The following is a 27,018-nucleotide window of genomic DNA, read 5'->3' on the forward strand; positions in this document are numbered from 1 at the left end:
GAAACTGTTTGCTTTTAGACTGGTTTTTAGGTTGATCTGATTTACCCCCAATGATTCTGTTCACTGTACAGTATTACACAAGCAATTACAATTTGCAGTACTGGTGTAATCTTTTGGCTTGTTAAGACCTTCAATAAATAGATTTATAGAAAAGTGTTAGAATTTCTCTCTGCCTTAAAGAAGCTAAGCTTCCTTAGAAAAAAAGCCTGCTGGCCTTTTTTATAAATGGTCACAATATTTGCCCCATATTAAACTATGACTAGTCCCAGATATTTGTAATCAGCAGCCTCTATAGTCTGTCCATTTATTACAGCATGTTGAAGGGGAGCTACTTTTTTCCTAAAATTAATTGGGAATTCTTTTGTTTTCAAAATATTAAACTCAAAAGTGAATTCGTAGCATCATTCAATAACATTTAGAAGGGGACCCAAGATGATATTCTGAGTTCCTCAACCCCCGACAAGGGTCAGGTAAACTGACAGGGGACAAAGTGTATTTTTAAATACAAGTGAATTTGTTAAGTTAATTCTGTTCATGTTGTTCCAGCTGGCTAAGTGAGAATAATTTTGCAGTCCGAGAAGACCACTCAGACTTGAAAAATGGCAAAGAACCAATGCACCATTCTGCTATGCTGCCTCTATAATCGTCTACACCGAGTTGTGACCAGAAGTCTTCCCAAAGAACCTCTCCTACCACTGGACAGTAACAGGTTTGGGTTGAAACTACTAAATAACTATGACTGGTGCTCAATAAAACCCTCCACTGTAAGTGAGGAGAAGAAAAACTGAATACATGTCTTTATCTGCTGCAATAATTTCAACACGCACAAGATCCTCCAGCGCAGTCACGAGGCTCTAGTCAACAAGGGACCTATTTTGGAGAGGCTATTGGTTGCAGGAGATTGATCAAAACCTGTCAAGTCTACCAGGAGCCAGTGGAAAATTCAATAATCCAGAGGAAACCTCTTGCTCAGACTGGCACTGCTCTATTCCCCTCCTGCCTGTGGGGGACACAATAAGGGCACTGTGGCACCCAGAGAGCTGCCAAGCTCAGACCGGCAGCCACCTGGGCACAGTCTGCCCTGGTTTCACTTGGACACATAGCCTGGGGTTCTGTGGCTACACCCAAGGCCATCAGACCACCAGAATACTGTTTTCCTTCCCACAAGACAAAAGCAACGTAAGCACACTCAGCGCTCACCTGTGGCTGGAGAGCCAGGTGGCAAAGCAGAAGGAAAGAAAGAATCTGCCGTCCTGCGTTACAGGTCTGAGCATGAACAGCAGCACCATCTCTGTCCCTCTATTTCGGGTTTTAGACTTCCACACCATTTTCTGGGACAGTCCTGAGGTCTTTGTGTATCCCCGGGATGTACAGTTAGTGCTAAAGGTCGCTCCCGGATGATGGAACACACTTCCTACAGGCTCTTGCAGTTGGCATTGGCATTTTGAGAAAGGTTGCCTTGAAACATTTGCTGCAGGCACATGGGGCACTATAGAGACCTGCTGATTTTAGCAGATTATAGCTTGACTGACTGATGCTAGATGCAGTACACAGAACACAGATAGCCAGTTTACAAATGCTGCAGATCCATAACGGAATCGCAGTAGTGATGGCATCTCAGCCTGCTCCTGACAGGAGGAGCCACAGATCACCTTCTGACCCTATGGCATGCACCTGTGCTGCTCTGCATTTAAAAGGAGCAATGGTCAAACACAAGTGCAAAAGGCCCTTCAATGGACACACCACTTCCACTGCAAGTTCGAGATCTGTGTTGAAGGAAACGCACCTTGATCAGGGATAAGAACCCCTCTTCGTATCAGCTCCTCGCGGCTCTGCCTTGTGGAAATTTTTCTCTCCAGCACTAGGGCGGAAAAGAGGAACAGAAGCAGTCAAGCAAAACTGTCCTTGGGAATCCATTTGAAACAAAAAGATCCACAGACAAAAATCAAGAAAATACAACACTGCCTCTAGAACGTTGAAGCATGGTGCTTCTTTACACAAAACGTTTCTCTTTTTCTGACCACGTTTAATACAGCTCAGGGCTTTGTTTCAACATGACAATCAAAGCCAGAGCACTTCCTTCTCCTGTGAGCAGCTCTGACGTGGCTCCTCAACCTTCTTGAACTTCAAAGCCAAGTGGCCGAGTTAATAATAGAACAACCGCTACAGGCGGTCACTTAGCCAAGCAGAGAGCCCACAGAGCTCTGCTTCAGGGCCCTGAGCATACGACCAGTCAACACTGTTCTGGAGCACACAGCTGACTTCGTTTAGCAATTATTCACTTCATAGTACCAGGATTAAACTCTACATTTGCTCATCTTAAAGTAGGATCTTTTTCACCTCAAGACTGAGTTATGACCATAATAGCGCCATTGCAAATTAAATTATTTATACAGTATACCTGTATTTATACAGTTACCTCAGTAACAAGGTCAAACCTTTTTCTGCATGCAAATATAGACTCAGTGTTGTGAATCAACAGGGAGTTTTATTCACCAGCTAGAATATGTATTTTGCTACAAGATCTTAAAATTGTAAATTTGAAACATCGCACGATAGGAGATCAGATTAAATTAGATGCGAGCTGTAGGACAAGAAGGCATGAAAAAAGCTTGGGGAGATGAAAATAGGGTAATAGCTGAATTTCTTTAATTGTCAACGGCTCAAATTTAACGAACATTTTTGAATGAAGAGGAATGAGCTAAACAACTTGAAGCAAGCATCTGGCAGCAGGGAAGATGAGATGCATCCAGCTTTGCTTTGCGTCAGAGAAAAATTATGCAGAACAGGAACTGAATTCGATTCTCAAATGAAAATGGAAAGGACATAAAACAACAATAGTTTAAATAAAGTACTAAACACGTTTTCCACATTTTCCCCCACGCTGAGGTCAGCATTTTGCCTGCGTGAAGGTCTCTTTTTGTTGTGATTCTAAATACGCCCTGACAGTGTAGGTGGAAGTACTGTATATCCGTCACTCAGTGAGAGCTGATCTAAAGGATACTGCGAACCTGCGCCCTATAAATAGTCATCCAGACTATGGGCTTTGCTTGAGAAAGACTGGTTGTAGGGGAAAACTAGTCATTGAGTGGACCTCTGCAGTTATTGTAATGTCTCAAAATACAGTTTGCTTACAATAATCACAATTTCCCACACTTTACTGGATCTAAAGCAAAGATTTAATCTAATCAGCAATCAAACATTATGCCCTACAGACTACCTAAACATCAATATTTCATGCTGTTCTCCTGTGTCCTTCTACTGTAAACCACACCTTTCATGTACAGTAACTAACGTAGTATAAACTTCAAGTTTAATGTATACTGAACCAATTAGCCTATTCGGAATTTAAAGATTACTTGCTGGTGTGTTAATAATTGTTTACACTTATATAGTGCTTTTCTGGACACTCCACTCAAAGCGCTTTACAGGTAATGGGGACTCTCCTCCACCACCACCACCTCAGTTTTACATCCGAAGGACGGTGCCTTTTTTACAATACAGTGTCCCTGTCACTATACTGGGGCATTAGGACCTACATAGACCACAGGGTGAGCACCCCCTGCTGGCCCCACTAACACCTCTTCCAGCAGCAACCTTAGTTTTTCCCAGGAGGTCTCCCATCCAGGGACTGACCAGGCTCACACCTGCTTACCTTCAGTGGGCTGCCAGTTGTGAGTTGCACGATGATGTTTGCTGCCAGCTTCATTAATAGTACTCCTTGTACAATAATTCTCCTCCTTCCTTGTTTGAAAACATTTGTGTGGGTGTCACGTCTATCCTGAGCAGAGGCAGTGCCACCCGTTCCCTCAGCGATAATGCAGACCAGAGCAGAGGTCGCCCCCTTCTGAGCCTCATGGCTTTGAGTTTGGCTACACTTCTCTAAGCACGTGCACAGGCATTTTACAAAACATAGGACAATGATTTTCAAAGCGTCAAAGGTAATGGAAAAAAATTAAAATGTAATCAAAATTTGAATACGACAAATGCTTACAAATCCCAAAATGTGCCATCGGTCCATGATCTCATTGGGCTTCTTCTTGTGTCCCCAAGTTCAAAGAATAACAGCCTCACACCCCATAGGAATTACCTTTCGAGAGGTCCTGAAACTTATCGCTGGTTTTCTTCTTGCGCCATTTCCAGGGCTTGAAGATTTTGCCCAGCGAGGAGAGTTTGCCTTTCTGTTTCAGTGGAGGCGTCTGCGATCCAGGGATAGCCACATCAGAGTTAGCGAGGGAAACCTTCTCCAGACCATCAACTAGAGGAAGGTAATATAAAAAAACAAAAGGTTAAAATACTAAATGGTACATGAAAGCAACTCCTTATAAACAGTGTTGAGAAGTATCCTTATCAATAACTATTTTGCTGCTGCCTGCCTTTCAGCTTTTGTTTGAGAAAGTATTGGAAAATGGAAACAAAAAACTGGAATGAACCCTTCAAGTCTGCCTTCAGTATCACAGGTCAAACAACTGTAATAAACCACTCCGAAAAACAAATAGGGTACTGCCACATATCTGTCATTTCAATGTTCAAGTTATTAATGGCTGAAAACCTCTGTGTAATTGTTGCTACATCACAGTGCAGACAAGGCTGAAGTATGGTCCTTCAAATCAGCTTCTAGTTTTTTTCTAAATGAAATCAAGATGGAGGAGGGAGATCTATTCACAGCTAAAGCAGCTAGAAAAGGAATCAAATGTCTTTACAGCAATTATGCTTTTGTATTCTAGTTTAAAAGAAAAAGTAAACAACTACCACACAGGTAAACTTTTCATAAATCCTTTAATAATAGTAGCTTACAGTAATAGTAAGCAATTATTATTATTATTATTATTATTATTATTATTATTATTATTATTATTATTATTATTACACTTCTATAGCGCTTTTCTGGACACTCCACTCAAAGCACTTTACAGATAATGGAGACTCCCCTCCACCACCACCTTTAATATTCCCTTCATGCTCCTGAAGTCCAGGACTGCATACTGTAATGCGTACTCCAACAACTGTGACAGTCAGAAGCAAGATTTAAAAAAGCTACATGCAAAAAGGGTCTAGATGAATATCAACTTGTGTGGCTCCAGTTTTACAATACAGAGGAGACTTAAAACATCCTGTACAAAGGAGTTAAACGGAATGGTATTTGCTCATTTTGCCTAAAACAACTCTGAATTTCTTTTCGAGCATTAATGTGCTTTTCCCATCCCTGAGTTTCACCGATACGGTGAAACTTCCTTTCCAGCAACTGCATATAGGACACTTAAGACAGCCATTAAGAATATCACACGTGCTGCTACTGTTGATGGAGAGCTCAAGGAGAAACAGACGCAGAGTAAATACTGCTTTTACTCCTTTTTTTATGCCTGGTTTGCCACAAAGCCATTTGAAAATTTAGAAGACTTCTATAGGTCTGCTGTTATCAACATCTGCCCAGTGAGGGAGAAAATAACCAACCTTCCCCTCCAGACTGTAAACAGTGAAACCAGGGCTTCTGCCTTGGTCTCTGGCCGCGCCTGGACGCCTCTTCCCCCACCCCAGGCCTCTCTCGGCTGCAGAGTCGCCCTCCCACAGGGGAAGACAGCAGCCAGACACAGGAAGGGGAGGTGTGGCCTGTCTGCACTCCAGAGGTTCAGAACGGGGCTGTGCCCTGCGCGGTGACTGTTGCAGATTCAACCCCTGGTGGAGCAGATCTGAAGCCTCATGAATATTTTTGCTGTACCATGAACATTGTACAGCGCATTACGAGTTTCCCATTCTACCCTGGGCACGCCAGAGTGAATGAATCAGACAGGCTGCCTATAGCGGATATTCAGGCCATACGAGTCTATAAATAAGAAACCCGCTGTATGATTTGGCCCTTAAAAAGCTGGCTTGTTCTGATTTTTAAAATTTGTAAGTATATAAAATGCAGTAAGGTTTACAAACACAAGCACAGCTATGGAAAACCACACCGGCTTCTCACACATTGCAGATTTAAAGTGTCACAGCCCCTCTCACACACACTGCTTCCTTCGTGCACACAGCTGGCCGAGTGCTGTCAGGGTAGGGCCAGGTGCTGCTACTTGTGTGTCTGATCTCCTCCTGGCTCAAGAGCCCCAGGCGTTTCGGTTTCACAGTGCACAACGAAGCAGACAGATGGCAAACCCACATTTCAGAGGACTGATGCATTTCCTTCATCTCTGAACTCCTTTTTAGAAACTCCTGAAGCCAATGGAAAGTAGTGATTTCTACTTTCGACTGAAGCAGCCAGATCCCACATACCGAACAGCTGCAACCTCTTCAAGTTCTGAACCAAAGCAGGTATCCAGAAATCCAAGCTAAAGCAAACCCACTCTTTTTTCGACAAAACGTTATAAACGAGGAAAGCAGATGTCCTATGATCAGATGTGGACTATTTCGGGATGGAATGACGTCCAAATCACGTCCATCACGTATTTAAGACGTATATGGAAGGGGAAAAAAGGAGGGAAGCCGGTCCAGATAGACCAGCGAATGACGTAAAAACAACAAAATGGCTCCTCTGGGCATTTATCGCTACCTCTGAAAAAACAGCACATGTATATCATACATACAGCAAAGTCCCTGGTGTACAATAAATACACACATACTCCCCAATCAAATAACACATCGTGAGGAGAGTGCTTTCAGGGAAAGAAAAACTCCCAGAAAAAACAGGATGTGTTGGCAGTCTCATGAGGCAGCAACTGGTCATAGGTCCTTCCTGCTAAGAGCAAGCACTGGAAACCAGCACTTGGATCCAGGATACACATACTGTACACACACAAGCCAGAAAAGAATCAAATTAAATCACAGCTGGGAACTGGTGGAAACATAACTCAATAAATAACTCGATAAACAACTAGACGTCATCCAAAGCTACAGTTAAATAACGATAAAGTCCACTGCACACTACGCTGGAACACAGCAGGTACTGTAGTGTGTTCTGCCTCAGCCTCCACAGCAGACCTCTGGGGACAAAGACCTCTTTGGGCTACAGGCCTGTGGGCTCCAGCCCATCTCTGTGCTGCTTCCCCATCATGTGGCGATGTGTGGTCCGCGGGCCCAGGGCACACACCTCAGCTGTGGCCGGACAGGCACATCTCCCGAACTGCACGCTCATACGGCTGGTTCAGAACCCAAACAACTGGGAAAAGGGCAGCAGGAAAAAGATGGCGGCAGCACAAACGAAAAGATTAGGCTGCAGAGACAGTCTGGCCCACCGTCTGCACACCCTACCGCAGACGTCCCGATGATGAACGATATAAACTAAACCACTGCGACAAGCCCAGAATAATGTCAATTACTTGAGAAAGAATGACTGCTGACAGAAAATGCAGGTTTTCACACTCAAACCTAGGAGCATGCTTTCAATAGATTTTTTCAGAACCACATACAAATCCTACAGTACGTACTGAAATATCCCATCCACTTTCATTTGTGGTTTTATTAACCCATTTACAAGTGAATGACAGGACCTGGACATCCCCAAAAGCAATATAAAGGAGTTGTGAATAAACACACTGTCAGGAACAGTTCTTTCCGGGCCCTATGCGGACGACACGATCCGGGAAGAGAAGAAACAATAGGGAAAAATATCATGCAGGAGTGCGTCAGAAGACAGGGGGGCGTGTCCGAGGGGAGCAGGTGTCCAGGGGAAGTGAGTCCAGGGACAACAATCCAAGCATAAATCCAAAAGGGAAATCCAAAATGGGAGGCAGAGTCCAAGTCCAGGGGATCCATCCAAAGTAATTAAAAACCAGAACCGGGTCGGGACCGGCGGGACAGGGAATCAGGAACAGGAAACTAAAACCATAACGGAGCCAGACGCAGCAGGACCCTCACGAAACGGGATTCAATGAGAAGCGCCGGGCAAACGCCTGCGTCTGGCTTTTAAGGTGGAACTAAAGAGGGGCCGGAATAAAGAACAGGTGTGGGGAATGGGACAGAACGAGGAAGGGCTGGAGCGGCCTTAAGAGGAGGAGTAACGATCGTGACACACACATAACATGGTGGACAACAAAAGCACGACTAAGGGGCTCATTCTGCAACTGAGGTGACTATTGGAGACCACTGGTCCTAGTTTATAACAAACTAAACTACAAAGGAAACAAAAAAGGAGGATTCACAAATTCTACAAGCTGCACAGAAAATAAAAATAGTTTGGACAATTCAAGACTGGGCAAACACATGGAAGATGACATTTAATGTAGAGAAATGCAGAGCGTTCTATGCAGAAGCAGCTATCTAAAAAAAAGAGTGTGACACTTTCACCTTCAAATAAAAAAGTCAAACAATATCAGCATAGTTAAAAACCATAGCATTTAAAATCATGGGATCTTTTGTTAAAATTCAATGTAGTGGTAAGATCTCATTTAGAACAGTGTGCATAATTTTGGTCACCACATAATACTATTTCTGCTCTTCAATAAGTCATTACCAGATGCATCCCTGTGTTTAAAGACATTCTATAGTGGCAGGCTAAAATAAACTTTTTCATCTTCCTTATTTAAGGCTATCGGGGAACTTGATTCCAATATTCAAAATCCTAAAGGATCTGATGAGGTCAACCCAATGGACCTTATCTGAACCAGTAGTGAAATTAACACGAGGATACACATAATATCTGCATTTCTCGCAAAAGCATTTAAAAACGGAGAAAAGGCTTCTGCAATATCTTGGCTTATTTAAAAAACTGGTAGGGGAGACCCTCAGATCAATTAGATGCAAGCATACTGATTAGAAGGTTACAAGAATCAATTTAACATGAATGTTTCACAAATACAAATTTGAAAAAAACTGCTGTATAGCTATGACAGCCCGTAATGAGGTTATTGAGTCATTTCCACACTGCACAAATTATAGTACATGCAGTTGAAATTGTTGTGTGACTGGGAGCTGGGAGTCACAATCCAGGTTTGTGAAGGATTGTGAAACTAGATATATTCAGAAGGTTTCTCAAAACAACGAGGCAAACGTATATATACTCAAAACACTTGCCTCAGGAGTTGAGAAATTCAGATCAAGGAGACGCATTATAATTTCAATATCTAGAGTTTCACCCAGAACAATTAACTGAAACTGTAAATTGAAATTGTTCATAATGAGCTCTGTTATTGTTTTGGTCAATAAAGGACCGCAAAATCATTAGCTTATTTTACTGGGCACCAGACGCGTTTCCAGCCCTCGGCTGAAAACCACGGCATTTAAAATTTGGCAATCTGCTCCACTCCTGGCACCACATTCTCTATGTAGGGCGGAGAGTTGTTGCTCCTCTGCCACTGCGCAGGGCAGTGCTAGATGCTGCACGGGGGACAGGGAGACTGAGACGCTGCCCACTTCCATCGCATGCACAGCTGTCCGTGAATGAAAAACGCACACCAGTTTCGAATTACACCTCCCAGTCGCAGAGGCTTTTCACAAGGGGTCTGCTGTTCCATATGAGGATATCCACTCCTGTAAAATGTTTATAGTTTTGGAAACAGCTGAAGTGTTCTTATGAAGTTTGACTATTGCTTGAGAAGACGGTGAGCAGCACCAGTGAACTGGGATCAGATTACAGGCTGAACAGCGCTGAGCCCGCCTGTATCTTCGCTGCGCTGGGTCGGACTGGTGGTGCACAGAGGAGGCGAAGGTTAGATAAAGGGCCTTGTGGCAACACAAAGGCTGATTAAAGGGTCTTGTGGGCCAGGCAAAAGTCCAGGACTAACACAGCTAACTGTGCAAGCACAATGAATCTAACAAAAATCAGCTTTGCTAAGAGTTCTACTTAAAACACAATGTACTGTAGATACTGTAAGTGGCTATCGTTTAATAAACCTGTGCACCAAGAACCGTCTTGGGTTCTGCAGTAATTTCCAACGCTCCTGCTATGTTCAGTAGCTCGATAAGACTATGCAGCTCGTCACCTCAGAGGCTCAGCTTCAAGCAAACGGACTGCGCTGAACTGAAGGGGCTCTTTCAGTCGCCTTTCTGAGACACGATGACCGAGGGCTCAGAGAATTAAGAAGGGGGGCGATCAGAGGTTGGAGACTAACACGACGAGAGCTCCATTCACAGTTCAAGCAGGAAGACAGACGGTTCAAGCCTCAAAGTGGAAAAGTGAAACAAAACCACAGAGCAAGCAAACTGCAAAACCATATTCTTCAGAATGAGTGTTTCCTCTAATTCAGTCTCAAGAGTGATCATTCAAAGGCTCTAATTGCAGTGTAAGGAACAGCTGCATGTGATGAAACAGGAAACAAACACTAACATCTGCACTGATTGAAGAGGACCTTATAGTGCTTTTTAGTCTTTTGCAAATGTCACCTTACAAGCTTACTTTACTAGAAGAGCACCATGTTCTGAATTCAAACCTTGTAAAGGTCTCCTCCATCAGAACCTGATCTTACAATTGATCATTAATAACAAAAATGAAGGACAGGCCGTGGTGCAAGATGCGTTAATAACTTTCAAACAAGTGACTTCTAAAGCAATACCTCGGACCAAACTAAACTTTCCTCTCCTCTTACCCTCTGAGGAGGCCTTCAAGTTTGTACACCACACACGGCAGCTGATATTTTGTGTTCACAGCCTTGTTCCTAAGCTGCTGTACAGTCACGGCTGAGAACTACTGAAAGGGGATTCTCTGGTGGAACGACTTTTTAATGCTCTTGTGCACGGCCTACAGATAAATCTGTATAGCTGAAAACAAAACCTTTGAAGTGGCTTTGGATAAACAGAAAAACTTTCTAATCCCTAAGAAGAATAATGCCTTCTTTATACTTTCTTCAGCGTGTACAAGCTCAAGATTTCCAGGGTGATCTTCCTTCAACACAGGGCAAAACACATACCCTTCCACGTCAACCTTGCATACAGTCATTCAACAGAGTGGGGGGAGAGGTTCTTGGTTTATTTAAGCACTGAGGCACAAGGCCTGGATACTGTCACTTCTTCGTTGCTGAACAAGAGGGAGGGCACATCTCTGCAGCTACCCAGACATGACAATACCCAGGTGGCCTCCCACCTTGAGAACATCAGAGAGGCCCAGAGGAGGCCCCTCAACCCACCCAGCCGCACTGGAAGTTAGGGCTCTTTAATCTGGGCTAACCCAGCCACGCTGTCGCCCAAACGCTGGCCTTTTCCAAGCAACGGGAGGATGAGAAAAGCTAGTTTTACGGTCCCAGCATACACAGTGGGAGTGATTGAATGGCAATACTTGTGTAAAGTTGACAGAAGTAATGTAACTTTATATAAATGGGTCTAAAAAGTCTGCTGCTGTTTTTAATTTGCGGCAATAGACCGGCCCTGGAACTCTTTCATCTTGCAGCCCGCATATTTCCACAAAAGGATCTTGTTAGAAAGCACCCCCACGGAAGACAGGAATTGTTTTATTATTTTCTTCTGTGTAAACACTTGCTCATGACAGCACTTCAACATGCATTGTCAGAGTCAGCTTCCAACCTAGGCGCTGATCAGTGTGCTCCCACTTTTCACACGTTTCACAAATTCACACCCAAAAACATGGAAATCATGGACAGAACACTAGCTACATAAATTCAATCACTGATTATTTTAGAACTTGAGGTGAAGTGAAAAAACAATTAGTTCTGGAGCAAGTAGCCCGTAAATCTGATCAGGTGCAGTGCTCAGTACTTTATTACCAGATAAAGTACTGGGATATGAGGAGGTTTCCTCAATTTTAACAATCTCTTCTGCGTCATCCTATAAGTTTTTTCCCCGAAGAGCCAACAAAAAGCATATTTCTCCAAATGCCTGCCCACCTGTGTAATGGATGCAGTCTTGCTTTCAGCAGGATTTTTAAACATTGCTCAGAATGCTAATTGCAACCCACTGCCAACATGTATACTTCAGAACGCCCCTGAAATGCCTAAGCTGCAACTAAAGATAGCAGGTCCTGTGTTATTCATAAACCAGAGTAATTTTCTTTTCACCATAAACCACCAATTAACAACATCTGCCCCTTCCTACGTTTTGACAGTCTGCATTTCAGTTGTGAGAAAGAAACCCATGGAATCTCTTCTCTAAGCTGTGGTACAATACAAGTTCTGTCAGCTCAAAATAGACACACAGACACTTTCACTGTGTTCGTGCAGCATCCCTGTGGGCACAGCAGGAGCTTCTGTATGGATGTTTTCCCCAAACGTCTTCCATAATTTCAGAATGCCCTACCTTTATACTCCACCATGCCTACGCTGCAAGTATTTCCTGGAAGGGATTTAACTGTGCTCTGTCTGAGGGGTGATCGACACTGGAGCTTCCATTCTAAAGAAACAAACTCAAGAGCTGAAGATCACGCTTTTAATTAAGAATCAGATGGAATGAAGAGGACTAGGAGGACCACAGTCTGGGCTAAATGCAAAAATGTAGCTGTTTAGCATGCAAAATAATTTCTTCCAATTCATCCAGAAGTGAACATATATGGTTCTGGGAGACTGTGGGACAATCCAAATGACATTTAAGCTATTTAGCTGAGCAGTTATTGTACTTGCCTCTGCAAAACACGACGAGCCTGTTCCAGGTCTTCAGGAGTTGTTGATATAAGTTATGGACAAGGCTTGAGCTGATCTGCAGCACTAGGAACAGGGCTGACCACCACAACATCAGATCCTCTTAGGATTGGGTCAGCTGCATTTTCATTTGCTGCTAAGCTTACACTGCCACCACTCCCAAAACCCTTTCGCTCAGCATGAACACACCGGTCCCACAAAATTGTTTACTTCAAATATGCCGACTATGTATCTGCAGGATTAGTAAAGTCTGGGAGCAGCAGGGCTAATAACCTAATATTGAAAGTTAAATCCAAACCGCCTGGTTTTCACAGCAATGGCTGGATGACTCGGGCCTTTATCTGCACTTGCAGCACATATCTTTCACTCTTTCCGTGGGCTGTGACAGGAATCTTCACCACGTGCAACTTCACACCAGTCAGGAAAATACCGGACACAGACAGGCGCGGAGATGGTGAAGTCAATTTCCCTAAATACTACCCAACACCCCAAAACGAGCAGCCTTCATTTAAAAAAAAACAAAAACATCTGTAATTCAACCATCTGTTCAAACAGTCAAACAAATTTAATAACCACTGACGCGCTAGAGGAGTATGTAAACAATGCAAATGGTGGAACAGCACTGATAAAGGATGAAGCCGGATTGTTATCTTGAACATGGACTGGGCCTGAACCTTAAGTGGATGTCATGAAGACAGCGTGAAAGACTCCACTGCCCATCACCAACATTGCAAAACCGCCCTCACTATGCTACATGTGGCCAAATTAAGGTTTTACCAAGGATCTGGTTCACCCGAACAAACCGGACAGCCATTAAGAGATTCCAGAACCACCTCGTTTTCAAAACGGATTTTGTTTAAGCAAGAACAGAACTTGCTGCAGAACCCCTTCCTTCCAAGGGAGCCAGTGTGATCCGCGCACGGCTCAAAAGCCAGCCCTGAATGAATATTCTGCTTTGCGCTTCAACATGGCAATCTACAATACTTGAAGCCATTTCACAACCTCTTCTGAAAAGTGCAGCAGACCATCTTTGGCACAAGGAAAAAATGTCATTTTCACATGCACCTTTCAACATGAAATGCTGAACTCTTGGTTCCAAATTAAAGTCTATTGGAAAAAAATGGGAAAGAATGCTCTCTGTGCAGGACTTTGCATGTCCTAAGGAAACCTGAAATCCCTGTGGCAATTTCAAGAGCATTGTGCCTTCAAGAGTCCTGTGAAGCTGAACCAAAAAGTATGAAGCAGAGGGACTCATTTTAAAACACAGCAGTAGCCCCACCTCCTTCATAGCAGCGCTCACTAGCTATGTAAAGATGGCTAAATTATTCAAACTTCCTTTAATAGATTATGGGGACAACCAGGAGCAAAAGACAGACTTAGACATTTAATAGGATGCAACTACGTCCACACTGCTAAATCTACACATATACCAACAAATGTCCTGTACAACAAAAATTACAGGAAGGATCAATTTGCACAGCAGGGAAACTGCTACAGATAAATGCAGATTTGGAAAACTGAACACTACTCACCTCCACACTGTAAAGACCGATTCCAGGGCTGAGAACTGAAGCAATTGTTTTCAGTATTAATTCAATGAATGACAGTTCATGAGAGAAGATGTAAAGCTCTTTTTTTTATAGGTGTAACCAAGTTTAATATATGAAATATGACAGCAGGGTTCTGAGCAGTTGAAATTGCTCCATAAGGATGGGGTTAATATATTAGCCTGTTCTTATGTGTTCAAAGTAAAAGCAGACTCCAGATTTGAATCTGTGCCCCTGATGGTGCATTCGGCGCATTTTATAAAGTCTTAATTTCGCAGAGGTCATGACAATGGATGAAAAACAGCAGTAGCAGACACCAAGTGGGGTCTGTGTAGACTATCGGGTTTAAAAGGCACTTACTCCACAGCATGTCAACCCAGTGCCAGGAGGTGGACCAGTGATAAAGTGTGGTGAAAGAGAGATCTGTGGCAGACAGACGTCCTCTGAACTCACCACTGAGCTAGTCTTTACCTGTCAGGGCCTGTCATTGTCAGTGGATGATTCTAGATCTACAGGCCTGAGCTCAAAGGCAAGAAACTTCCCCTTCGTCTTAGAGGGCAGTCAGCCACAGACTGGCTTCGGGAAGCCAGTAAAAACACTGTCTGGTCAGACAGAAACTCATGGGCAGCCCTTCTACATGGAGGCCTCCAGTAAACGTTCACTGTTCTCCCTACCGACTTTCAATTCCTTATTCAATTACTTTCAATTTCAAATTCTAAATAGAAAGCATTTTGTCCTGTACTTGAGAGACCACAATGTTACTTGTGCTGTGACTGAATGCAGCAAAGAATCCGAGTTTGAGGACTCCTGGAGTGAGAGAAAAGGACATAGCCAGACCTTCGGTTACTAGCTTCACGAAAACAGAGGATGTGACCACACCAAACACAAACCGCTCAAATCATTGTCAAAACACAGCTGAAATGGGGTTTTGCTTTGAGTGCTACAGTATTGCAGATTGACGTTTAACCATGATAGTGAACCCTCTTTCACATTTCCTGTTGCACCAAGCACTGTCACTTCAGCCATGGGCATTGTTTTTGTTGAGACCTGTGACAGGCTTTATCTGGCCTCCAAGAAAAACGCCATTCTAAACCAGTCATAGGACTGAACAAGTAGAACCCCCGTTTTTAACCAGTCACAGGACTTGCCAAGTAGGACGCCTGTCACAGATTTATTCAGTCATAGGTCTGGCCAAGTTGAATGCCAGTTGAAGTCAAGTTGTTGTTCATACTTTCCCCCTCTAAACACAGCAACTGAGCAGCATCAATCTCCTTGATGTGCTGCCTGGCCCCTATGTCAGAAATGCTGCTGGTTCCCACAGTTTCAACTGCCATATCAGACAGGGTCTCCAAGCCCATAAATCAGGGGTCCCTCACCCTGGTGCTGGAGTCCTACATACAGTACTCACAGGTTTCTGTTCCAGCAGTTTCACAAGCGAACCCTTAACTGGGCTCATTTGAACCGTTTCGACTGTTTACAGCTCTTGAACGTGTTACAGGCTGCATTTTAGCAACCGCAGTTCATTAGAAACAAAATTCCAACCCTTTGAGCAGAAAACAAAACGTTCAATTAAGGTTTCAAGTTAAGCAATGAAGCTCAGCTGGCATGACCAGGATCAGGAGAGGCAACCCTGTCTATAAACTATGTGTGTATAAACTTCAGAAGACCATCAACCAACAAGGTCTTGATATAATTGTAATCGTTACTCACAATGATCCATATTATGGCTGCCCTGCTGTTCTAGATGACTAGATAGAGATGACTTTAGGAACCAAATATAGCATACTGAAACTGAGCAAAAGACTTGCCTGCAGATTCTCCAATTTGTTTTGTCCCTTATTCCCCAATTATTAGGATGCTGAAGTGTCATAAGGCCATAGTTATCCCACCTTTTAGGTAATTAATAAGCCAGTTTTCATACAAGGACAATCTATGAAGTCTATCAGTAAGGCTAAGACAAGATCGAAGCTTTAGTTCATTTTTTTAAAAAAAGGCTCACTAGTAAGGCAGGCATTATGAAATCTTCTTCAAAGATCATGAGATAGGCAGTTTCAGGCTGGAGGACATCAATACTGGCTAAACCAAAGAAAACAGACCAGAAGATATGTGAAACAGCACTCTATCAAGGCTTAGAAGTCTCCAAGCTGGAGTCAGGAGAAATTAAAGGCTGGCAACAATTATAAAGAGAGAAGAATATTAAAATGGAAGCATGGAAGAGAGGCCTTCAATTATTACTCCCAATCCTTCGGTTTTCTTCAATGCCTCTCCCAAAAATAAGTCAATGAGTCAAAAACGCAGTCAGCGGGCACAACGGATTAACTGCTGGCACTAATCAAAACTGGACTGGATAAAAAAAAAATCCAGGTAACACTAAAAGGTAATCCACTCACGAAGATTGAAAAGGGGGAAGGTTTTGAAAAACATCTTGCCTAAAGTAGTACATCCTGTTCTTTCTAAGCCAGATTTTGCCCCACCCTTTGGACTGCAGTATTCACGATGAAAGTCAGACCTTAAACATTTGCCATAAAGAACCTGCATCTTTAATTACGGGGGTTTCACCATTGCAGGATGCTGCAATAATGAGCCCATTTCAATTGATTCTGAAAACTTTAACTCTGGATCTTGGGTTCGAGCCTGCTTAATGTCACCCCAGAATCTGGCACTGTCCAAACAGCATCACTCAGTGAATGGAATCAGGATTAACAGCTCGGACTCTGGTCTCCCAGTGATGCAGGAATCTGTACAATTTCCCAGGATCCGACAGGCACTGGAAGCCGTTAGGAGGAGTCTTTCTACACTTCCTTACTCTCCCGTGTGCAGTCACAGGCTTTGTAATCTGAGCCCGAATGTGAAAAACACACAAGTGAGTCTTTCAAATCAGGTGGAAATAACACGGTTGGGGAAAAAAAAATGTAAAAAGGAACTCTCTCTCAAAATCATAGGCTTCCGTCTCAATATCAAATCAATGCATTGTCAACAACTGACCATTAGAAATGCAAGAACTTGGATTAATACCTAATGTTTTAAAAAGAAGAACTTCCCTAACCTTAGAGCACGGCTGAGATGGACAACTCCATAAAGAAAACTTGGAAATAGTCATAGAGCTGGCACTTCTGACAGATAATTTGCAGGATAAGCTCTTTTAAAATGTGATGACCAAGATGTGGTTGCAGCCAGTACAGACAAAGAGCTGGTTAGGTTTCTACTCTAATGAGCAAAAGAGGGAAGCCACAGTAACAGGAAGCAAATACGGTCTCACTGGCGTCAAGCAGCGCTTTCACCAGAAGGCTAACTGCCCGTGCAGAGTGCAGGCCACCTTAAGCCTCTGAAGACTGAAATCAGGAATGACGCACATTAAAAAGAGGAATTTGTACAGAAACGAAAGTGTCCGTACCGTGCAGGTTCAGTAATGACTGCAAATTCACAAGGCAATTCTTGGAAAAGCAGCGCACATTGCTTATTTTTCCACCTGGTTTCCATGATTCAACCAAAAACATGGACTGTACTTTAAATAATGACTACAACGTGTACATAATAAGTATCTGGAAAATAAAGGCATCTTTTATGTATTCATGGTGGGTGTTTCAGGGCTATGATAAGTACAGTTTAGCTATCTTTCAATTTAATACAAACAGAATTAGGAGACAACACTCAAAACCTTAAAACCTCACGTTTTGGAACAAATGGAGACAAAAACAGATCATGTTTCAGCATGAGGGTGTTGTTAGTATACAAATCAATGGAACATCTAGATATTACACAATTCAAAATATGCTAGAATTAACAACAGCAATTCTGCAAAATGAGAGATTTTGTAAGAAAGGAACATGTGTTGAATGTTTTTCAAAAGCTGCCCCCTATGTACACGTTCAGACTTTGGCAACAGAGAAAGATTCTAGAATTATTTGTTTCCAGGCTCAGATCAATCCCATCCCATTGACTCCCTTCTTTCATCACAAACCATAGCGTCCTACCAGTGATCATTTTTTACTCGTGTGACAATGCTAAAAAAAAATCCCACACTGAGGCATTGAGCAAGTTTTCCAACTTATGTTTGGGGAAAATTTTACATTTTTTTTAATGAAAAGGTGCCAAGAAAATATTCATTTTAACATTATTAGCTTGTAGAAGAACTGTTTTTCGGAAGAGAAAAAGGTGCCACCTCCCTTATATACACTTTTACAGAACTGAAGATGTGCTGCTTTGCATCTAACCTGACTGTCACTGAGTGACCCTGCTACTGTGTGACAGATATGCTGTGATAACACAAGTGGCAGGCATCCCATGTTAGCCAGACTCAAACATTAGTTGCTTTAGTCTCTTCTTTCACAAATTAACAAGTACTAGCATTCTGGAAAGACATGGAAATGTACTTTATCTAGAAAATACTTTATATGAATCACTGCCCCTGAGTCAATGGCTTCCCAGCTCTCATTGCTTAACTTCCAAGATATTCAATATCCTGCCAGCTTGCACAGTTCCCATTAACAATAATCACTAGCCACAGCTGCCCAGTTGATAACGCCCTCTGACAACATAAAGCTCTGGGAAAAACCGAGATGCACGTTTAACCAAAAACCAGTTATTAAAAGAGAATCAATGCGGGATGAGTCAGAAACAAGTGTTTCACTCTAGTGTAGACACAGACGCAAATCTACCACTCCTGGTCACAAACACCAGCAAGCCCCATCGCACAAGCAACTTGGTGCTTTGGTCCCATAATGCAATGAAGTGAAAAGAGGCAAAATGCAGAAAATGCTCAACATCACCAGAACTGCTGTTTTTTATAATGAACCGAAGTGGAAAGGACACTTAGAAGAAAAGGAACTCGTCTAATGGAGCAAATGAGTTTGAATTTAGACGAAGCTGAGTCGATGCTTGTTCTCCTTGCTGCAAACTGGAAATACCAAGCATCCTTCCTGGAAATACCCTTCTCTTAAACCCTCAAAAACAGCTGAACTATAGCACTTTCAACCTGCACAGATTCGATCCATCGCACCCCAATCCCAGTCACCAGTGACCGGGCTAGTATCCCACATACCCACCTTACGAGGCTGGGAAACAGGTTGGTTAGAAAGAATACAGGTTACACTTTTTTTAGGTAAAGGGAAGAGAACTCTGAAAATTGCCCACTGTTCATCCCTCAATCCAGGTGATCTATGTTAATACTGTGTGTTGCCATATTCAAACAACAAACAATGAAATGGCCCACTTTTCCCCACAACACCAGAGATCAGCATTCCATTTCTGCACCATCATAACCACGAGCATCTACAAGGCCCTGCAAGGTACACACACCACCCACCAGCCAGATGCCAAACTGTCAGCTTCTTACTTTCAGTGAAGGCAAATAGAACAACATTCGGGCTTGTTCTGCCATCTCTGAATTTCTGCTCTTTAATAAATAAACACTAACCTTCAACACTTAAGTTTAAAGGGCAAATGGAAGGTACAAAAATGAACGCTGAAAGCTTGCAGCTCTATTAAGTTTTATAGTAGACCTGTCCGACAAGTTCTTCCTCAGAGTTTGCTCTGTTGTGGCAAGAGATCAGCCCAAGGTCAACATCCTGTCACTAACCGAAAGGCAATGCGGAGTTTTCACACAATCTGACCTATAGACCACATTATTATCTGTAGGTTGGTCTCAAACTGTAGCAGATCACAATGTGTTCCTTTTAAAATGTGAAGCCTTTTTAAGCTAGGTAAAAATTGAATTGTGCAAAACGTAAGCCCCTAGATGTAACAAAAACAATACTAAAAATAAAAGAAATAATGGAACAAATGAAAATGTTTGTGCTCGTTTATGTTGTTCATGCTTGTTGCAAACACGTGTTGTGCAAGTTTTTTGGTAATACCATAGGACTGCACGAGATATTTCGGGTTTTTTTTTTTATATAGTTGCACCCATTGCAATATATATTCATACACATAATCCAGACAACTTCTCATATGGATTCTGTGCGCGTTCCATAGCACTGAAGAAAATGTTTAGTCAAGCAGACGTTTCCTCAGTTTAACTCCCTGGGGAGCAGCGATGTGGTTTTAATTTTCAATATTCTTCAGAGGGGATAAACGGACGGAGATTCAGGTCCTTTCCCAGAGATGTGTAATGACAGTAAGGAGAGAGCACGGCCCTGCAGCTCGCAGTCTGTGACCACCTCGGGCAACCTCCTCCTCCTCACACCGGAGGTACAGTGCTCAGATATCGGTTGCGGAGCCATTTGGTAGCCTCTGCTAGTGCTGCCTAGCGGGGGATAGTTTTGTAATCGCAGCACGTGCGCCAACAGACTCACCCGAAAAGGGTGAACGTGCCTTTCGTTTTCTGTCACTCTCAGCCATGAATGACCTCGACGCGGTGAGCCAGCAGTCAAGCGTGAAGGTGTGCTGCTCCGCTCTGCTCCTGCCAGGATACAGCGGCTCGAGGACAGCAAGCAGACACTGCAGCACTCCCCGGACAGAGGCTCTCTCAGCTCTGCCAGAACAGCAAGCAGACACTGCAGCACTCCCTGGACAGAGGCTCTCTCAGCTCCGCCAGAACACCAGGACAGCAAGCAGACACTGCAGCACTCCCTGGACAGAGGCTCTCTCAGCTCTGCCAGAACAGCAGGACAGCAAGCAGACACTGCAGCACTCCCTGGACAGAGGCCATCTCAGCTCTGCCAGAACACGAGGACAGCAAGCAGACACTGCAGCACTCCCTGGACAGAGGCTCTCTCAGCTCTGCCAGAACAGGAGGACAGCAAGCAGACACTGCAGCACTCCCTGGACAGAGGCTCTCTCAGCTCTGCCAGAACACGAGGACAGCAAGCAGACACTGCAGCACTCCCTGGACAGAGGCCATCTCAGCTCCACCAGAACACGAGGACAGCAAGCAGACACTGCAGCACTCCCTGGACAGAGGCTCTCTCAGCTCTGCCTGAACACCAGGACAGCAAGCAGACACTGCAGCACTCCCTGGACAGAGGCTCTCTCAGCTCTGCCAGAACACCATGAGAATCCTGCACCGTTTTAGCTTTCAAGGCAATGACAGCACTTAGCCCATTTCAGAAGTAACACTGAACCCTGCTACATGTTCTGGGTTTGTGAATTAACAGTGTTCCCACTGACTAGAAGCGCAAATCCCAAGCAGACGCTAAAACCTTCATTTAATACAGGCCTTGTGATTTAGCAGACAAGTATAACTCTTGATTCATTTCCTGCCTTATTCCCAAACAGACAACCTAAAATTGTGGACATTTTAAGCCTGCAATATCATTCTCAGGGTTAGATCCAGGTTCTTTCCTTATTTGAAAAAAACGAGCATTGGGAAAGCAAGTTCAGCAGGCCAGAACCTAGGGGGCGCGTAGCAATCTGGAGACCCATTCAAACAGTGGCGATGTCTTGTGCTGGTTTGCCGTCTCAGGGTTTAGAAAGAGCACTGTGACCACCTTGTCTTCTGACGGGTTTCGAAAAGTAAGCACGGCCCTGTCTGGTCAGCACTGGGATAGGAGAGATCAAAGGAAAACCAAGATGCTGTTGTAAGTGGATGGCAGACCAGTAGGTGGCGATACTGGACAATTTTCCAAACCAACATTCCTACGTTGGCAGGAGATGCAGTGCTGTAGGCAATGCCTTCCTTTGTAGGAGAAATTAAACTCAGATCCTGAACTGAAAGACAAACATTTCAATGGACCAAACTCCTAAACTTAAAGATAAGCAAATGATCAAGATGAATGCAGAACAGAGAATCCCAAAAAAGCCTGGAATTGGGAGCAGTATCAGTAAGCTTTCCCTCAAAATACAAAAAAGGCATTTTTTCACGTAATCATCACTGCATGTAAATGGGGGGAATTCCATCAAGAAACTGTTCACATGGTTTTGACAAGTACAGTATATTGAAAGATTAAAATGTTAATATGCATAATAGCTCCACAAAAAGGTACGTTTCAGACACCTGTTCATGGCTGAATTACAGATTAAGAAAGTTTCTTTCTACTTAGGAAAGTGCTCTAGTTAATAAGCTAGAACTGTATGTGGAGAGTGTGCTTTCACAAGTTTCAGAGCAATCGACCGGAACAGAAAATTCTCACGCTCCCACACAAAACACCCTTCTGGGAGCTGGAGTTCAGCTGTATGTGCAATATTTGTGTATTTGTGGAGTTAACAAATCTCTGAAAGCACTATAGTCTAGGCAAATGAAATAAAAGCAACTAAAACGCCAATAATCTCAGCTGTCTTTCTTCCCTCTGCACAGCCATGCTGAATGTTAGAATGAAAAACAATCATCTCATTGTATGCAAAACCACCATTTGATTTCATACTTGTTCCCATTTCAGATGCCATGAGACTGCAAACCTAGCACTCATTCTAGAAGTGAATTAACACTTAAAAATAGCCTGGCCTGATTAGATCTCGTGCACATTGGACAATCAATGCCAACCCAAGGTGGCAATTAAGGCTGGGCTGCTCATCTCCAGTTCTGGAGGGTGGAAGTGTCTACAAGCCGACATTCAAACCTCTCTCTGAAACTAGGCCGATCTCCTGTGTCTTCCCCACTTTGGTGGGTCACTGAAAAAGGTCAAAGACAATCTGTTCCAGAGGGCTAGGATCCAGCAGACATTCTGCACCCCTATATTAAGAAAATCAGTCCTAATTACCTCCATTTAGACGAAGAAAGCGCAGTTGTAATTATAAACAGAGTGCCCATGTCCACATGACCCCTGGCACCATCCCTTCAGTCAAACGGTAGACATTTCAGCAGCCAGCAGCTGTATCCCTGTGCAACTCACACCCGGCCGCCCACTGAAGCTCAGCGGGTGTGAGGCTGACCCGAACCTGGATGAGACCTCCTGTGCCTCTTAATGCCCCAGTACAGTGACGGGGACACTATACTGTAAACAGGCGCCGTCCTTCGGATGAGACGTAAAACCGAGGTCCTGACCCTCTGTGGTCATTAAAAATTCTAGGTTGTGTCTCGAAAAGAGTAGGGATGTAACCCCGGCGTCCTAGCCTAATTTCCCATTGGCCTTTACCAATCGTGACCTCCTAATAATCCCCATCTATGAACTGGCTTCATCACTCTGCTCTCCTCCCCACTGAGAGCTGATCTGTGGTGAGCGTTCTGGCGCACTATGGCTGCCGTCGCATCATCCAGGTGGGGCTGCACACAGGTGGTGGTGGAGGGGATCCCCATTACCTGTAAAGCGCTTTAAATTATTATTAATTATTTCTTCAAGGTTTCAGAACTGCCCAGAGACAAGAACAAGAGATATACCACTAGATTCAGTACTGGACTGGGAATGGGATTACATCTGACGAGGAAAACATCAAGGTGGGGCTCAAACAACTCACATATGTAATCAAATACAGGGAGGGAGAGATTAACGGCAGAAGAAGTCAAAAGTACAAAAAGCAACAGATAGGCTGCAGCTTCCCGCGACCATGTATCAGATAAAGTGTTTAGAAAAAGGATGAATGGAAGTATGTAACACGACATATAAGCAACACTACTAGTCTCTCAGATCTGCTGTCATTAAATCTTCCCCGTCAAGTACAGTATTTTAGTCTAGATTGTTTTAGAAGAAAGCTTTTTGTGGTTCTTCCCGACAGGAATTCTATGGGAGTAAACAGGAAGGCTCTCTTCCCTAGAGCCATACAGGAGGCTTGCAGTTAGCACGCAGAATGAGACGCCAACTGACGACTCGGAAGAAGAAAAATGCTTGCCGAGATCCCTGGCAAGTCTGCACAAAGTATTAATACTGCACAAAGTATTAATTTGCTGGCCCAGTTGCCGTGAGTTGTATTGCAAATGTTCATTAAAGGCCCCCCCACTAAACTGACAGCTCAGTTCATTTGATTTTACTGTAATTGTTCCAAGCAGACGGCTTCAGGGAGGCTGCAGTTACTCTTGATTAGAGGCTGCATCTTCCTGAAGAGAGCGTCTTAAGCGATAATACAGACGCAAAGAGCAAATGGCACAGACGTCTTTACATACTGTAAAGGTCACTGGGGGTATTATCCCTCCCCCTGCCCCCATCATCATAGTCATGTGGGTACATCAAACTTCCACATTTCCACACGGAGTGGAAGCTCATCGTGTCTGAGGGTGACAGTTCCGTATCTGCTAGAAGACATTGTGCAATTTTTCTCAATTTCTGGAGTTCTGCTGCCCAGTGCCAGAAGTGAAAGCGAAACCACAAAACTTGAGACAATTAACGGACTGCTTTGCACTGCGGAGAAGAATGACAATGAGCCATGTGTGCTTTTGCTTTCCAGTTAAGAAATGTTTTGAAAAATCTGAAAAAGCACTGGTCGGTGAAGGAAACTTGCAAAAGTTAACCAAAAGGATGTGTTTGGCGATATCTGTAAAATGGGCTCTGGTCAAATTAGTTCCTTCTCTGTACACTACAGCCACTTTAGAGGAAGTTCCAGAAAGCTCTCCTACTGTAGCTGTTACATTTTTCTTCTTCTCAAAAACACACAAATGCTAAACATTCAACTTAAAACTGTTCTCACATTTTTGCAAGGAGTTGAAAAGATTTTAGCCAAGAAAAAAAAAACTACCATCGCTTCCAAGATACAAGGACTTGTTAACTTTCAAAGGACAAGTTAATTTCTTAACTTCATTAAGACACCCTTGACTTCCTACCATGGATAAAAAAAAAGTCAGTCAGAGAGGCGTTTTGCCACAGCCTTAGCTGCAGAGGTTGCGATATTAAACATTCTCAGGAAACTGTTCCAGTCACCATGGCTAGGATCTTGGCAGCGTGTCATTTGGGAGCTGATCCCACTCTCCGACTCGCGTGTGCGCACACGAGCGGGACTCTCCGAGGTCCAGCGCGGCAACTCCTCCACTCCCCAAAACCCTCAATCTCGTTCACTTCCCAACCTGCCTCCCGGTTTGATTTTAAAATATCTTTGGCACTCCAATGACGGGACACGAAAAGGCTGAATGCGCTGAAGCACAGATTTTTAAATGATTTGACCAGTACACTCAGCCTTAACATCTCTGACGCACAGACCTGGTGTTTCCAAGCACGATGGCCAGCGCCGAGCCACAAGCAATATACGTTTTAGACATAGAACCCCTCTTCTTTCAATAACGGTGTGCAGTTCATGTTAACCTTTCTGGAAGCAACGACTGTGTTTGTTGTCCATTTACCACTTGTGCTACAAAGCCTTGCCTGCAAGAGATATAAATCACTCCACTCAGGGCTGAAGTTCGACAGATCTGTACCACAGGTGGTGTTGTAGGGAAAACTTTTATAAGAAATGCATTTACATTTAAAATTTTACTGTGGAACACAGAAGCAAGAACTTTTATTTTAACAAAGGGGAACCTAAACACATTTAATAGTATTTAATGTTTTCTCTGTAGGTGCCCATATAGCATTATACTGTATGTGATTTCTGATTCAATAAAACGTCTCAGGTTCACTCATCTGATGGCGAGGTGGAGATCCTTGTGTATGTGGCCTTGTCACATTAAGGCTATATAAAATGCTTCCCTACAGGCTAATCACAGGCTACTTTGTACAGGCTTAAAAGCATTGGGATACGATCTAATTACACAATTGAAACCCCTGTAGATGTAACCTTCAGGTCAGGCTGACCACGCCAAGCACTGGACTCCAAGGTTAATTATACTGGGCTTACCAAGCTGATTGAGTTCCCAGGTAATACATACGTATACCGTACATATACATATATCTCACCATACAGTCTGAATATGCATACTCATGTACGAATATATCATAGCTGACATGCCCTGAAATAAGCATGCCTAGTGATACTTTGTTTATTGTGGGTAATTACTGAGCCTGCTGTTCTTGCAGCTGAAATTGCACATACACACATAACCAGTAAATGTGAAAACTCAGCACTCATTCTAGGAGACATGCAGATGCTGGACTTTTACTCTTTTCAACCATTCTGAAGAGAAACTGAAGCTCCCAACTTCATTGTTACGAGGGTGTGAGTGAAGAACATGATCCCACTACTGGCAGCCAAGCCATTTTGGTGCATAAGGCATCTTTCTAACAAGCTGCAAAGAAATTTCAAGGAATGACGATCTGTTGTTTAATGTACCCCATCTCCTTCGATGCAAACCTACTGTATATGGGCAGGGTTTTAATCTCTTCCCCAGATACCCGGCCCAGTGACGCAGAATATTAGGCACTGTTGCACAATTCAGGCAGAACCCTTCTTCTCTCCTCAAAGCAGTTACCAAATAAACAAATATCAACAGACTAGACACAAGGAGGAATGAGCTTCAGTCAGGCAGGGATATACTGGAAACAAAACCCCATGGGGATGATGACCACCTGGACAAGGTCCAGCTGGCTTCTGCCACCTCAGCAGGACGTCAGCCAAGGCTGATGAAGGCCATGAGTGACCAAAGATCGCAACACCTTAACAGTGCACTTGGTAGTTTCCTTGTTAGTCAAGCTCCATGTCTGCGAAACCCTTCTCCTACCCACTCCAAAGACTCAAATCCGCCCTGCAAAAACAGCCCTAGCCAAGCTCTCATTAATCTCCGAACTAGAAACGTTGAGTTTATTGCCCAATCTTAGTCGCAGCATCAGAACACACTACCTCTGCCATGGGCCCTACTAAAGGAAGCTAGGTGACACAGTCCCAACACAGAGAGGTTCCTATCTCAGTCCCCAGCTGCGGCACTGGTCTCTCTGCCATACCCCAGCAAGAAACAAGCTCTCTCCGTTCTCCGTCTGCTGTACAAGACACGAGACCAGCGTCCCTCAGAGGGTGTGAACGAAGAGCTGTTCTGGAGTAAAGGGGAGAAAAATGTGAAACCCTCAAGCCCTCAATGTGGCGTGTACTGTCTGTACGTCCGAAGATCATGTGAGATTTTAAAGGGCACATCCATTGCAGGCAGAAACAGCCTCTGGACACCCACGCTGAATAAGATAAGATCAGATCACTTTATAAGTCATATACAATTTCTTGCATTAGGAATTTGTCTTTTC

At 43.6% G+C, this 27,018-nt stretch overlaps 1 protein-coding gene across 5 annotated transcripts in view; it reads right to left on the reverse strand.

Moving 5' to 3' along the window:
* phactr2 (phosphatase and actin regulator 2) overlaps window positions 1-27,018 on the reverse strand; it is a 72,670-nt gene that overhangs the window by 17,696 nt on the left and 27,956 nt on the right. For all 5 annotated transcript variants that reach the window (XM_015362490.2, XM_015362493.2, XM_015362492.2 and 2 more), the window contains 2 exons: window positions 4,091-4,258; window positions 1,787-1,861 (listed from right to left, as the gene is read on the reverse strand). In XM_015362490.2, the coding sequence (XP_015217976.1) occupies window positions 1,787-1,861; window positions 4,091-4,258 (243 nt within the window). The remainder of the gene's footprint in view (window positions 1-1,786; window positions 1,862-4,090; window positions 4,259-27,018) is intronic.

This window comes from Lepisosteus oculatus, chromosome 17 (genome assembly GCF_040954835.1).
Source record: "Lepisosteus oculatus isolate fLepOcu1 chromosome 17, fLepOcu1.hap2, whole genome shotgun sequence".
Taxonomy (NCBI): Eukaryota; Metazoa; Chordata; class Actinopteri; order Semionotiformes; family Lepisosteidae; genus Lepisosteus; species Lepisosteus oculatus.